We start from the raw sequence: 13,907 nt of genomic DNA on the forward strand, positions 1-13,907 counted from the left end.
CAACTACAGGGTAATCCTACGATTTATATTTTAAAACTAACATACCAGTAACTTCAATATTTTGAACAGGAAGTACAGAGTCCGTAGCACCATACGACTTCAGCAGATCTTTCATTTCTTCATCACAAGCTTGATTCAAAGCACTTTCTCCTGAACCATCCCTCTCATTGGGATTCGCTCCATGCTGCAGCAGAATCCTGACTGCCTATTACACATTTTTGTTATTTGTACAGTGGTAATTCTTGTTGTGGACTTATAATACAACTATATGTGTTATATCTAACACACATCACAAATAATCCAAATTCAAATAAGATACTCTACAACTGTTACACTTGGAATCCAAATAAAACAAATAATTGGCTATTATCAACACAGATTTCTATCTTACATTTCTTACATTTTTCCATTAAAATACACAAATAATTCACAAATTTTCATTAAACCTTTAATTTTTATGTTTTTTTTATGGTTTCATGGTCATACAGAACAATCACAAAACACCATGTATCTAAATTAAAGGGAGCTGGTCAATTACATTAAGACCAAAGTGCAGAAAAGAAGTGCATTTCTTTCTTTAATATTGGTTTTGGTTTCATGAACTGATAATTTTTTTCCTAATTACAAAACACTTGCAAGTTTGCTTAATTGCAAAATGTGGAAATTAGATTAGTGGCACTAGGGGAATCATCTACACCTTAAATTCAGATCATATGAAAGCACTGATGAGGTCAGAACTTGGATGGTAAAAGAATTTTCATATGTATGAGTTCTCAAGTTTAGCATTTCTTCTTATTTCTTACACTCAGAGTGCAGTTAAGGAGGAAAATATATCAGAAAGAGAATGATGACTTGAAGTTCAGAATGTTCTCTGTTGTTTTTCCCCCAAAATATTGAATAATACAATTACATCTTTGCAAGAACCCTACTGATAGTTTAGCTCCAGGCCTGTGAAATCATCCCCTTTGTTTTACCCTGGCTCATAGAAAAAGATAAATGTGATGAAACGTGAATTGTCCTGACAGAAACAGAAGAAGTATATTTAAGCCAATCTGGCGTCACCTTTACACTTCTGTTCCCCAGAACTCACTCTGCCAAAAGAACACTTTATTTATTTTTGTGCAGTGCTGGGCACCACAAGTTAAGAAGATTGTGAAGGTCCTTGAATGTGCCCAGAGGAGGACAACAAAGCTCATGAGAGTGCTGGGAGACGTGTCCTGTGAGGAGCCACTACGGACTTTGGGCTTGTCTAGTTTGGAGAAAAGGAGGCTTTTCTCCAAACTACAGCTCTCTACCGCTTCCTGAGCACTGGAAGGGGGGAGGGTGATGCTCACCTCTTCTCCCTGGGATCCAGTGATAAATGAGTGGGAATGGGTCTAAGCTGTGCTAGAGGAGAGAGGTGGTCAGCGTCCCAAGCCTGTCAATGTTTAAGGAGCATTTGGACAATGTTAACATGATTTAACTTCTGGTTGGCCCCAAAGCAATCAGGCAGTTGGCCTAGATGATCACTGTAGGTCCTTTCTAACTGAAATAGTCTGTTTTCTAGAACCACAGAATGGTTTGGGTTGGAAGGGACCAGTTAATAAAAAATTGTTGATTTTTAAACAACAGGCCCAGGATCTTTTCTTCACAAAAAGAATTTTTTTACAATGAAGGTAGGGGGACACTGAAACAGATTGCCCAAAGAAGTTGTGGATACCCCATCCCAAGAAATGTCCAAAGTCAGGTAGGACAGGGCTTAGGGAAAGCTGACCTAGTGAAAAAATGTCCCATCCAGAGCAGGGGGCTTTATGACTATGTGCTACACTCCTCTCCTGCTTAAGCCACAACCACCAGGGGCAGCTGTGATAGCTGCATCCAGTTTACTCCAGACTTTGGGGGACCTAGAGCACTGTCTGGAAAAGTGACCCAGGCATCTTACTGGTATATAAATATGACCGTAAGTCAATCATCTTACTTCAAAAATAGTGCACAGCCCAGGGCCCCTTGAGCTCTCTCACACAGCAATGGGCGGCACACCAGGACCCCCACTTGAATAGGGACACCTCTCAAGTGTTACTCCTCGAGGCTGAGAAATTCCTTGCCACAAGAGATTCTCCATAATTGATGCTGAACTTTGAAATCTTAGCTAAGTGATAGAAAGGACTGATTGTGCACATATAGACCTTTAGACATAAACTGCTGACTAAGCCTGGGACTAAGTCTGGATCCAGCCATCTGAGAAGGAGTTTAGAAAGCAAGGGGGTCCCTTCTGAACATCATGAGCCAACAGGAGGGTCCTCCTTACAGTTCGGACCCTGTTCTCTATGCAGTAAATAATAGAATTGTGTTACACAACTGTCACATTTATCAGTGAACTTTGATAACTCACTGCTTTATATCAATAAAGTGTAATATTGCTTCTCTCTTAAGTGTGAAGTGTATCACTCCCATCTGCAGGAGCACTGAACTAATCAATGAAACTGAGAATGTTCAACTTTAACACTGTTTTTAAGAAGCCCGAAACTGGGAAAGAACCACAGGGAGTTTCTGAATTTTTACGATTTGTCTGCTGTACTAAAAAAGTCAACTAACTGTACAATTTCAACTGTCACTATTGAAGAATATTTTTCTCTAATTTTGATCACTTTAAAGAATACTGGTTTATTTCCTAAATGCAAATCTACACTAAAATTGTGTTAGTAACTTTAATGAAATAGGGATTTTGCTTTGCTGATTCTCTGTTGGAAATTGGTGTCAGGACATCTCATGTAGAAGAAAAATATACCTCCAAATAATTGCCAGAAACAGCATCATGTATTGGTAAAACACCACAGAGACTTCTGCTGTTAACATCAGCACCTGCTTTCAGTAATTCTAAGATCACATCAGTAAATCCTCTGTTGGAGGCTTCATGAATTGCTGTCCAACCTAATTAAAGAAAGATGACACATACAGTATGCATCTGATTTGGAAAGATCTCAAAGGTCACTAATTAGTAACTCTACATTTTGCTGCATTTAAGATAAGTCATACAAATAATAATCTTGACATGCCAAGGTGAACTATTTTGTGTGTAATTCAGTTTACTTCAGAGAAAAACTTGTCCAGTATTAAGTAGAAAAACACTGCTTTCTTTTCTACTGCAGTACTAAAAATAATAAAAGAAACAAAACATTGGAGTAGAAAAACTAAAAACTCAGAAGCACAATATTAATAGTCTGATTTCTAATACCAGTAGCATTTTATAATATCAAGTCTGTCAGGCATCTAGAATAAAACACTATCCATTTTGAGACTATGAAAACAGAAACGTGTTATACACTTAGGTAGGAAAAAAGAAAACATAATCTTGTCATCTGGTTTTTGTCTTACTTCCTAGGGAAAAAAGACCTGTCTGAATGTGCTTCACACATGCATACACTGTTGTACATAAGCTCCACCAAACTTTCCAGTTCACTTCTGTACACATCTCTGAAAACGTCCTTTTCAGCAGAGTAGCAAGATCCTATTAAAGCCTATGCTGAGAAATAGTCTGCATTACCTCCATGCTGACAAAAAAGCCAGGTATTCATTCTGTGTGCTTGCATTTGCTCAATGAGCTTCTTTCCCCCTCAAAATTTTAAGTCAAGAATCCATAATTTTAATAAAATGACACAAATTATATAAACATATATGTGCTACAGATTATGTAAAATTGTAACATAAAACAAGCCTGTAAGAGAGTAATTTTCAAACCTGCGTAGTCCTGTTCATTGACACAAATTCCAGATGATATTAGAGTCTTCACCAAAGACACATCTCCTCTCCTAGCAGCAATATGCAGCTGAGTTTCCCCTTTCTCATTTCTCCTAATTTTCATCTTTCTCCCAGCTCTTGTATTACGGGCACCATGTACAATTACAGCTTCTTCCCTGGTAGATTCTAAACAGATATTGGGTGTTCATTAGAAATTTTTTTCCACAAAAAATGCTTAACTATAAACAGAAAATTTAACTTCATAATTGATTTGAATTGATGTAAATGTGTGCAATACTGTTGCTTTAATTATTCAATAACATTAACTGGCTATATCAAAAGTTTAAAAGGTACTGTAGAAGGTCCTGTGTAACAGGTCAGATAACAAACAGATCCTATACTAAAGAATTTCCAGTTAAAACCTAGATGATTTAACAAGGGTACAACAAATTAGGAATCCACAAGAAAGGTAACAAGGTTGAAATTTTATACTGTATAGAGGTAGGGAATATGTTAGGTTTCTCCATGGACTACTTTCAGGTTGTGAGGCTGCTAAATATATAAATTACACACACAAAGATATTTCAGAAACTATAAAAAAGTAGAGACTTGAGCACCACTTCTTATCAGTTCCTAATTCAGTATCAGGAAAAAGATAGCTGTGTGTATATGTGTGTGTCTATATATATATATATATACACATACACATATATAGTTATATATCTACAGCTGGAAGAACATAAATATACACAGACAGACACATTATTTTTACAGCCGTGATGTGAAAAACTACTGTAGACTGATTACAAGTCTTTGAGTAATGTCTAGTGGCATAGATAAACTGTCTTTTAATTTAAGCTGTGCACGATTGAAGCCATAATTGCAAATAAACTTGATTTAATCCTTATTGGTTCACAAAGCAAACAACATCAGCCATCCACTTTAATGATATCATGTGATCATCAGAGAGGTTCTAATTCTGAAGCTTCAGGTAACAGACCTACTAAAGTGTAAGAGATACAATGGGAAAAAGAGATTAATGAAGTACTGATTATGTGTACAGAGTTAAGGACAACCCCCTCTTCAAACTGCTACCAAAAAGACAGGATATGTAAATCCTCAAAAGCTCTATCATGCATGCTAACTTTTTAAAAACTCCTGTTCCTTCTATTACAATTCCATACCACCAAGATATTTTTTAAAAGTTTACACTGTTCCTTCTCTGATTTCTTGAAAATATGCAACTTATTCAAAAACCACAAAAGTGCAACATTTTAAATAAGCATTCTGCAACACTTATCCATGGCTTTTTTCTTTTTATTCCTATGAACAGTTAGTTGTGAATCTTCCTCTTCTCATCAAACAAGCTGTTTCCTCAAATATTTTCAGTCAGCATTATCCATTAGTATCAAACATCTTCTGTGCTTGACAGCTGCCTTTCTTCAGGTGCCTCCTGCTTCTGGAGAATTTGCTTTTCGAATGTTTCTTTTAAAGTAAACTATGGAGCTTGCCATACAAGACTATTTGGAGGAACATGAAAGACAGACTGAAGTGATACTAGAACAGACATACAGTGAGGATATACCCATACTGATTTTAAATGAGCTTGCTCACTGTAGGCTGTTCAAACCTGGGAGAAAGCATTCAGGAAACCCTCTTTGCACTGAGGGTGCTTGGCCTACACTGTACTGGCAACAAGAAAAACTCAAGAGTTCCTTTTTAAATGAAAATTTGAGACTCTAGAGCACACAAAGGCATCACATTATTAAAATACTCCTCGAATCTGAGACCTACTTTACCATAAGATAATGTATTGTGTTTTGTCTAAAAGCTTCTGGGTCTGAACTCCCAAAGCAATCATCCACTTTCTGATTCTTCCTTTTCTTCCCTTTTGATTTAGGGGAGAATGTCCTAGGGACTTTTTAGAGATGTTGAAGGAAAAAAAAGGCACACAACAGCCCATTAAGCTAATGAACCTTAGCAATATTGGCTGCAAGTGAACAGAAGTAATTGCAAAGTTTTCCAGTTAAATTGTCATGCACAACAGTTTGCTTCATGGCTGTTAGGAAACATTTGCAAAAGCATGATGGGACATTGGTTTGTGAATCACAAAATACTGGTTCTCTGTGGGATGCATTGCCAGGTGGGTCACGAGCAGGAAAGATCCAGATCTTGGCAAATACAAAGTCCAGTCAGAACAGTACAAAGATAAAATGAAGAGATTACCATAACCAGCAATCAGGTTATATTAGGCTGACATCCCTCAGCAACTTCAAGGACATTGTCCTTCAATACCTCAACACTGTCTAGGAGCAATTATTTCCACAGGTTGAGCTACAAGAGAAGAAGCAAGCTGTTTGTACCTTCCTTCTGTATAAGCACAATAGAAATGTTGGGAGCCTAGTAAGTGACTGACTGTAGATGAAAATGACACTGTGTTATTTGTGAAGAAAAGATTTTTATTCAAGAACAGAATAATATAAGGAAGACCAGTGAGACATAGGAACAATCAGATGAGATAAAAAGGTCAGTTAATGAAGAAAAAGCACCGGAGAGTAAAAACATCTCAAAACCCCACAAATCAGAAAGCATCATCCCATTTTCCACTTTATTTCTACAGCAACCTGAATGCCATTGCCCTGGACTCCAAATTTATTAAGGCCTTCAACTGTATAAAGGGCTATACTTTCTTGCACCACCTCTGAAATGGCAACACTCTCCTGGTATAAAGGGAATAATTAATTTTATCTGAATAAAATATTACCTGAAGAATCTCTTATGAGGAAAAAAGTAACTTGGGACATGCTATCCCAGAGGAGACCAAAAAATAAAACACAAATGTTTGGAATAAATCTTTTTAAAATAATAATTGTGCAAATAGGAGGCAAAAAAAAGGGTTTTAAGAGGGGAGGGATCCTATTGGAACTACAAGTTTTGGTTTTAGCAAGTCATGAGTACTACAGTTCTCTGGTTTCAGAAAGAACCAAAGTATACATGATGAGTGCTAGCTTTATCAAAAAATCAGTAAGTGAAAATATTTAGAGGTTAAAGATGAGTTGGAGCAGCACTCTATCATGATGGTAAGGCTACAAGATAAATGCAAATCTTAGACATGGGATGAAAATGCTAAACGAAAAGCTGCATGTGCAGGCAGAAGAGAATACAACTACTGGAGTTGTATTCTCTTATTCTCATACAAGTAGGTTTGTATCTATACCACAGCTAAACCCAAAGGTACCAGTACAATCAGAGTCTATGCTAATTTGTCCCTGATGAGGATATAGCCTATAAAATAGAAATGGATCTTTGTGTGTCAAATATACGGACAGCCCTGTTCTTTGATCTGTGACACGTAAAACAGTTAACTAAAGACCAATGTAGTGTTACTTTAAACTGCTGTTTATGTAACATACTTAAGTAAGGATCAGCTTGAAGCTCTCACATATGATCCTGCCTCCCCTCAACCACAATGCTGAAAGACTGATGAATGTAACATAAACAAAATGTGCATTCTGTAAAATGGAGTGCAGAAATTCTGGAAATATTTCAGGGTTTAGGTATTTAGTAGAGTATTTGCTCAGCATGCTATAGATATCTTTTGTCAAGTTTTCCCTCACACATTTCAAAAAGCCTTCCTCATGCACATTTGGAAAAAGAACTCCACTGGTTTATAAAGTATTAAGTTCTCACCTGACTTCTTAGATGTTTGCTGTTCTGATGCTTGACTCAATTGTGATTGATTAGATGAAAGCTTGTTGTTGCTGCTGCTGGAATATGAGGCTGCCTTTGCTTTTTGCCTTGTCTCCTGAGGATTTGCACATGCTGGTTCTGACTCCTCTGTCTGTAAGGAAATCTATCAAAACAAAGGCAAAGAGAGTTTTAAACTTAGGGCTGATCCATTTGGTTTTTTTCCATTAACATCAGATTACACTTGATTTGTCAAGTTTTGCAAAAAATCGTTCTGAAGGTGTTCTCGCATCAGTATTTAGACTCCTGCCACTCAAACTACTACTGCTACTCTGCATGAGACTATGCTGATCCCTGCCATATCCTGTTGTAACTTTAAAACACACACATTGTGAGAGAAAGCCAAAGCAAGTCAGTATTGACTGAGAATCAAGTTCTGTTAAATCAGCAGCCCTAGAATGTTGTGCACACACTCTTTCTCCAGAAACCATGGATGTGAGACAACACAAACTGGTGATCTCCTCCCCTTTACAAGCAAGTTGCTGAGCTTCCACCAGTGCTGCCCTTTTATTCTGCAAACGAGTTTCCACTGTACCATTGCCGCATTACATTCCTGTTACAATACCACCTGACTTAGTTCAGTTTCCCTAGAACATTAAGTAGGATGCTACAATTATGAACAGATACAACAGTAGTCTGGCCCATTTCATTAGGTCCATCATCAGTGAAACATGTTTTCTGTAAAGTTCCTTGGACTGTAAGTGCACTAAACTTGAGGTCCATGTAACATAAGACATTATTTCTGAATAGTTTTACTCTTGTAGCCTCTGCTATAACAATAGCCTTTTTGGAACTTTTTTCTTTTTCTGCCTTCAGAGAAAGGTTCCTGAAGAGCTTTATTCTTGTGTTTTTCACCAAAATCGTTTTTCTGCTTTGTTCATGTTTAGCAAAACTTCCTTTGATGCTCCAATGTTATCATGTTGAAGTACATCTGCATTTAATTCTATCTCTAAAACAGGCCATATACTTAACTTCATTTTCTGATAAATTGCTTTATTATATACTAAAAGAAAACTCTGCTGCCATAAAATTAACTGATTTTCTCTGTGCTGCTTTTTAAGACAGCAAGACCAAGAAATTAAGGAACTAAGAAATATGTGTAAAAAAGTGTAAAAATTAATGGGTAAAATCCAACAATAAATATTACTGAAGTGCTTTAAACTTTTATTTATTTTTGAAATTTGAAGTGAGTTTTAATTAATAATCTGCCTTCAAAACTTCCTTGCTTCTGTGGTCATAAACCAGAGCTGCAGTTTCACATTTCCGACAAGCCTGTCTACAATTATTCCAGGAAATTATAAAGAAGGGCAAATAATACATCAAAACCACACAGAATTAACTCATGGCAACCTCAAAACACAGCTGGTCCAAAGGCCAGTGACTAATTAGGGTTAGCATTATCCTTCTGATTACTTTATATTTGGGGACACACTGTAACATTTGACACAACTACTGAAATTATCAGTTACACAGTTACAGTAATAGGTTTACATAATTAAATGTTTACAGCACCTTCTTTTTCAATCATTTAATGTTTTAAAGCATAATCTAAGACTATACACCATGGATGCTGTTACACCACAACATTTCAAAGGAGACATAGGCTGCATAACTGTAACAAGGACAGTTATCATAACCACATAAAACTTCAAAAGCTCCAAAAGATGTATCTATGCATGCTACACTCTACAGCTCAGATGTTATCTGTTATCATTGTTCAAAGGAAGAAAACAGAAGGGGAGAATGCAGCTCTTAGCGCCAAAAGCTGTTGCATTATATCCAAACACTGCCCCAAGTGACTGATGATGGTGTCTTGTCTTCACGAGGCACCAGCTCCCTCATCCTACTGAGATCTCACAGCATAACTATGCAACCTCTGTGCAAGTCAGTGTCTTCCCAACCCTTTCCTCTCACAACCCAACACAACTTACTCGACACAGAGGCAAGACATAACTATCCTACTGCTACAAGCCAGGCAACAAATGGCAGTTTCAGTCAGGTTTCTGCCAGCACAAACAGGCACTGCAGTACCATGCTTTCTGTAAATTAGCTCTGCAGCACTTGCAAAAACAGCAAGAACCACCATCCATGAGACACAGCTGATTGCCTCTGCCCTCCATCTTCATGTGGCTGTACCTTTATCCCAAGCACTAGTAAGGATGAGCATAACATTGACTATCACTCTCAGTCCCTGCCGGATGTCTCCAGTACATTGTGTGCTGGTTTTGAAACATACTTCAGAAACAGTCATCTGCTTTAGTTTACTGAACACTGTCATTAAGCCCGCAACTGTTCACCATGAAGTTAGAATTCTTTGTAAAGAAGTACCTGGTGCTGGCTTGCATCTTCTATACACTGAGTATTTAACATATTCTTTGAATCATCTCCACCTGATATGAAAATCAAAGACAGAAAGAAACCAGAATTGAAAAGAGATCATAATTTACTTTGCATACATATGATCACATGTCTACAATATTGCATGTACATTACTTACGATATTTATCTTTCAAGAAAAATTATCAAGCCCTTAAGGGTTTTATTGGAATCTAAAACATATCAATATATAAAATATTTATCAAATTTTGTAGTCTAATCTTGGTTGCAAATAGCCTCTTGTTGAAACCAGCTTTGGTGAGAGTAAAGACTGGCACATACTTCCAAATTTTCTTGATGATTAGTGACCTGAGCAATTCTTTTTGAAACTTAGTGTAACCCCTGGCTCCTCTCCGTAAGACTTAGTGCTTCAGGATACCTAAGGAATCTCAGAGCAGCAGGCTGAGAGCCCTCACTAGCACCCCATCCATCTAATCTTCATGTCACCTGATAGCTTCTCATGGGGAAGTCTTATATTATCCCAGTCTCCCTTCAAGTCTAGTTTTGAGCTCTGTCCATGAGCCCTGCCATCTTATGAGCAAAGACCCTCTTCCTTCTCTGAGAAAGGTGAATGCCATCTGATGCCAGAAGGCCTGGTGACATCCAGACCATGCCTTTACTGAAATGCCCAGAATTTTGGCAGTGACATTAGCTATGGAGTCATGCATTAATAGACTGGGTTTTTCTGCTTCTTCCAACAGCCCTGCTCACAAGTGGAAGAAGAAAGGAAAAAACTGCCTGTCTACCAGATTCCCTTATCAACTATCCTGAGGCTTTGAAGTCTCTTTTGATTATCCCTGGACTTAATGTTACAGCTTTATTACCATCCATGTGGAAAAACAGTAATGGATAATAGGCTACGGGACTGGGACTCCTTCTGACTTAAACATACTGCTGCCCACACTGGCTCATGAGTGTCCATAGTCTTAATCCTTGCTCTAATAAAGGTTTATCTTGTACCTGCTTCTGATCAAACAGCCTCCTCCAAACTTTCTTCACAACTTAGTTCGCAAGACTGTACAAGACCCAACTCTCTCCTTAGCCAATCACTAGCTCTAATCCAACTGTCTCCTTACAAACTCACTGGTTGTTACCTACCGTAAAATTTTCCTGTACCCAGCCCTAACAGCAGTTAAGGCTTGGCAACCCCTAAGATCTAGATCTAATCCTAGTTTCCCATGTCTTATCTTACGGATCCTTCAAAATTCAGATTTTATGCCAATTTAAACCAAATTTTATCCCTACCTCTAAACCATACCTCATGCATCAGCAAGTCAAGAAATGCTGCATCTTCCATTTAGATAGACAACTATTGTATTTCACACCTTCATTTCAAATTTAAAGGTAACCCCAGCCCAAGAAACAGCTGGACCTCACCATCTTTTATACTCTGTCAATGTACAGCAACTGCAGAGGGTAAGGAGTGCTCACTGGTAACTCTGGCATGAGACAGTGAAGGCCACAGAGTTACTAGAAGTAATTAAGCAAATACAGTTCAATAGATATTCTAAGTTTCTCCATTTACTGGTGACGATATGTCAGAATAATTCTTTCCTACCTGCTACTGAATATCTTCTGGATTTTGCTACATAACTTTTAAGAAGTTTCCTCATAGATGGGTCAGAAGTTTCTTCTAATGCACACCTTCCCACCTGGTTTTTTAATAAGGGATCAGCTCCATACCAAAGTAATAAGTTCGCCATCTAGAAGAATAAGTTTTTCAGATAATTTCTGTTCTGACAGTATTTTTCATAATCCTTATGGATTCTCTCTCTTTTACTTGATAACATGAGCAACTAAAATCAAATCCCTCTTTATTCTAGTTCATAAACACCAAGCATTCCCCTAGATGCATCATTATCCTATAGTCTTATTATTTTTATTATTAAAAATTGTTCCAGTTATTAATCTGATGCCATTAAGATAAGGTCTCCCAAAACACAGGGTAGGATTGATCCTCCATAGCTCTTAACTGGCAGAAAATAACAGGTGATTTTAGGGTTCGGATCAGCTTATACATTTAGGATATCTACTTTAGGAGAAAATAAATTGTGCTCTAGATGTGTGTATTGTGACTCCTGTGACTGCAAGGGAATCTTGTTAAGCATGGAGTGGTTTGAATAGAAATCAGGCAGGGAGGAGTTACTTGCAAGCTCCTGAATTTACCTATAATCTAAAAAGGCCAGCCCCATACAAAAACATTATGTGACCTTTTGGACTCAAGTACAATAATTTCTATTCCTAAATCATATTTTGTGTTCAATTTGGAATATACCTCATAATGACCTTCTTTAACTGCATCTTGCAAGGGTGTTATTTGTTCCCTTTGTGTAGCATTAACATCAGCTCCTGCTTTCAAAAGCAGATTTGCTATCCCATAAAAGCCTTCCACGCTTGCTATATGTAGCGCAGTCAAGCCTACGAAAAAGAAAAACATGTATTTCACATTTGGGTGAAAAAATTTCTAAATATTTATGTCATTTTTAGGTTGTCTCTGATAAAGACTTCACAGAGTATATTGAAATAGTAAAAACTGATGCGTTCCAGTAAGATGTATGAAGAAATGTTTATGAAAATATCACAAGGGTTGGGAGACCTAATGCTTTTGACAAAATTCACACCTACTGAGGAAGTAGATGCTGGGGTAACAACATTAGTTTTAGATTTGATAGTTCTGCTATGAAAGGAGAGATTAAAAATTATTCATCCCATATTTTAGTAATTTCTCCTGGAGTAAAACATATATGCTGTTTTAAGGACAAGTTAATTTTTCACGGCACTCTTTTATTTTCATGGCTATACTGAAGAGGGTAAGTAAGAAAGAAGTGACAAAAATAAAGACATGAATTATTTACTACCAAACAAAAACATTTTTAGGACTATCAAGAATGGTTTGAGTGTTCAAATAGATGAAAAATCCCTAGTGAAATTCCATATTCACTCCCAGGTATATGGAAAAAAACTGTATGACAAGATATGACATGAATTCTACTCCATGAAGGACCTGTTTAGGAAAAATATGGAATACAAGTCTTTGAACTGGGTTTAGCATAGTCATGCATCAGGTCCTTAAATACGCAGGGTGAGAGACATAAGGGAAAAACACAGACGATTTTCCACTTATTATTTTCCAGCTCTGAAACTAACATGCCCTCCAGAAGATCACTTTCATGGATAGTGTCACTCTTCAACAATTTTCCATTATCAAAAGGTTGTCAGGGCCTAATTCACATACGAAATAGGTGAATTAATAAGGCTTAATAAGATTGTTTCAGTCCCATTATGCAAAATTATCTTAATTTCACTAGAGAGAGAAACTCTTGAGGCTCTTTTATACACAGCCTAATCCTGAATATTGTTTATTCCTAGTAACTAGGTTTATCATGAAATCTGTTAAGGAGATAATAAAAGTTGTCATTTAGGGGATGTACTAATTTCTCCCTCAGTAAAAAGTATGCTCCACCTGATATAATAATAAGACCCAGAAAAACTGCACCTGCAACACATTCAATTAATAATCACTAGAGATTACCAACATGAGCATGCAAGGACACTGTGCAGGCTCCAAATCAAGGAGAAACACAAGTCTCACTGCAACTGTTTCTCAGATCCCTTGGGATACTGTGAGTCAAGACTCAAACTTAGAGCACACGACAGTATCTCTAATATGCTGTCCATATCCTACACGCTGATGTCCAGGAAATACAAAGGAGAAAAAAAACCAAACCAAAACAAAACAAAACAAACAACAGAAGATCTCAATAATTCAGTTAGGTACTGAGCAGAGTACCAGAGCATAGGAATAAGGAAAAAATACTAGACTAAGAAGCTTTGAAGGAGGAGAACAGACACAGAGGCAGAATACAATATTCAGAACAATGATTTAAAGAGACCAAGATGAAAGTGCATGTCAAAAGGACATAAGCCTGGTAAGTCTACTTCTTTCTGATTACACCTGCCTCATGGAAAACAAAGGAAGCAGGGCCAGGTCAACCTCTCATCTCTTCAGGGAGTATAATTAAAAGATATTTTGTGCAGCTCTGCTCCTTTTGCACCAAAAAACCAGC

The 13,907-nt window shown here is 37.3% G+C and overlaps 1 protein-coding gene across 3 annotated transcripts in view; it reads right to left on the minus strand.

Annotated features, from left to right (window-relative positions):
• The window catches only part of ANKRD31 (ankyrin repeat domain 31), a 64,705-nt gene that overhangs the window by 28,108 nt on the left and 22,690 nt on the right, over positions 1-13,907 (minus strand). For all 3 annotated transcript variants that reach the window (XM_042012945.1, XM_042012947.1, XM_042012946.1), the window contains 7 exons: positions 12,116-12,258; positions 11,399-11,543; positions 9,793-9,854; positions 7,408-7,570; positions 3,718-3,903; positions 2,768-2,910; positions 46-205 (listed from right to left, as the gene is read on the minus strand). In XM_042012945.1, the coding sequence (XP_041868879.1) occupies positions 46-205; positions 2,768-2,910; positions 3,718-3,903; positions 7,408-7,570; positions 9,793-9,854; positions 11,399-11,543; positions 12,116-12,258 (1,002 nt within the window). The remainder of the gene's footprint in view (positions 1-45; positions 206-2,767; positions 2,911-3,717; positions 3,904-7,407; positions 7,571-9,792; positions 9,855-11,398; positions 11,544-12,115; positions 12,259-13,907) is intronic.

The sequence above is a fragment of the Corvus kubaryi genome, unplaced genomic scaffold (genome assembly GCF_017639235.1).
Source record: "Corvus kubaryi isolate FWS band 111438036 unplaced genomic scaffold, C.kubaryi_AGA036_p1.0 split1-37296, whole genome shotgun sequence".
In the NCBI taxonomy this organism is placed as follows: Eukaryota; Metazoa; Chordata; class Aves; order Passeriformes; family Corvidae; genus Corvus; species Corvus kubaryi.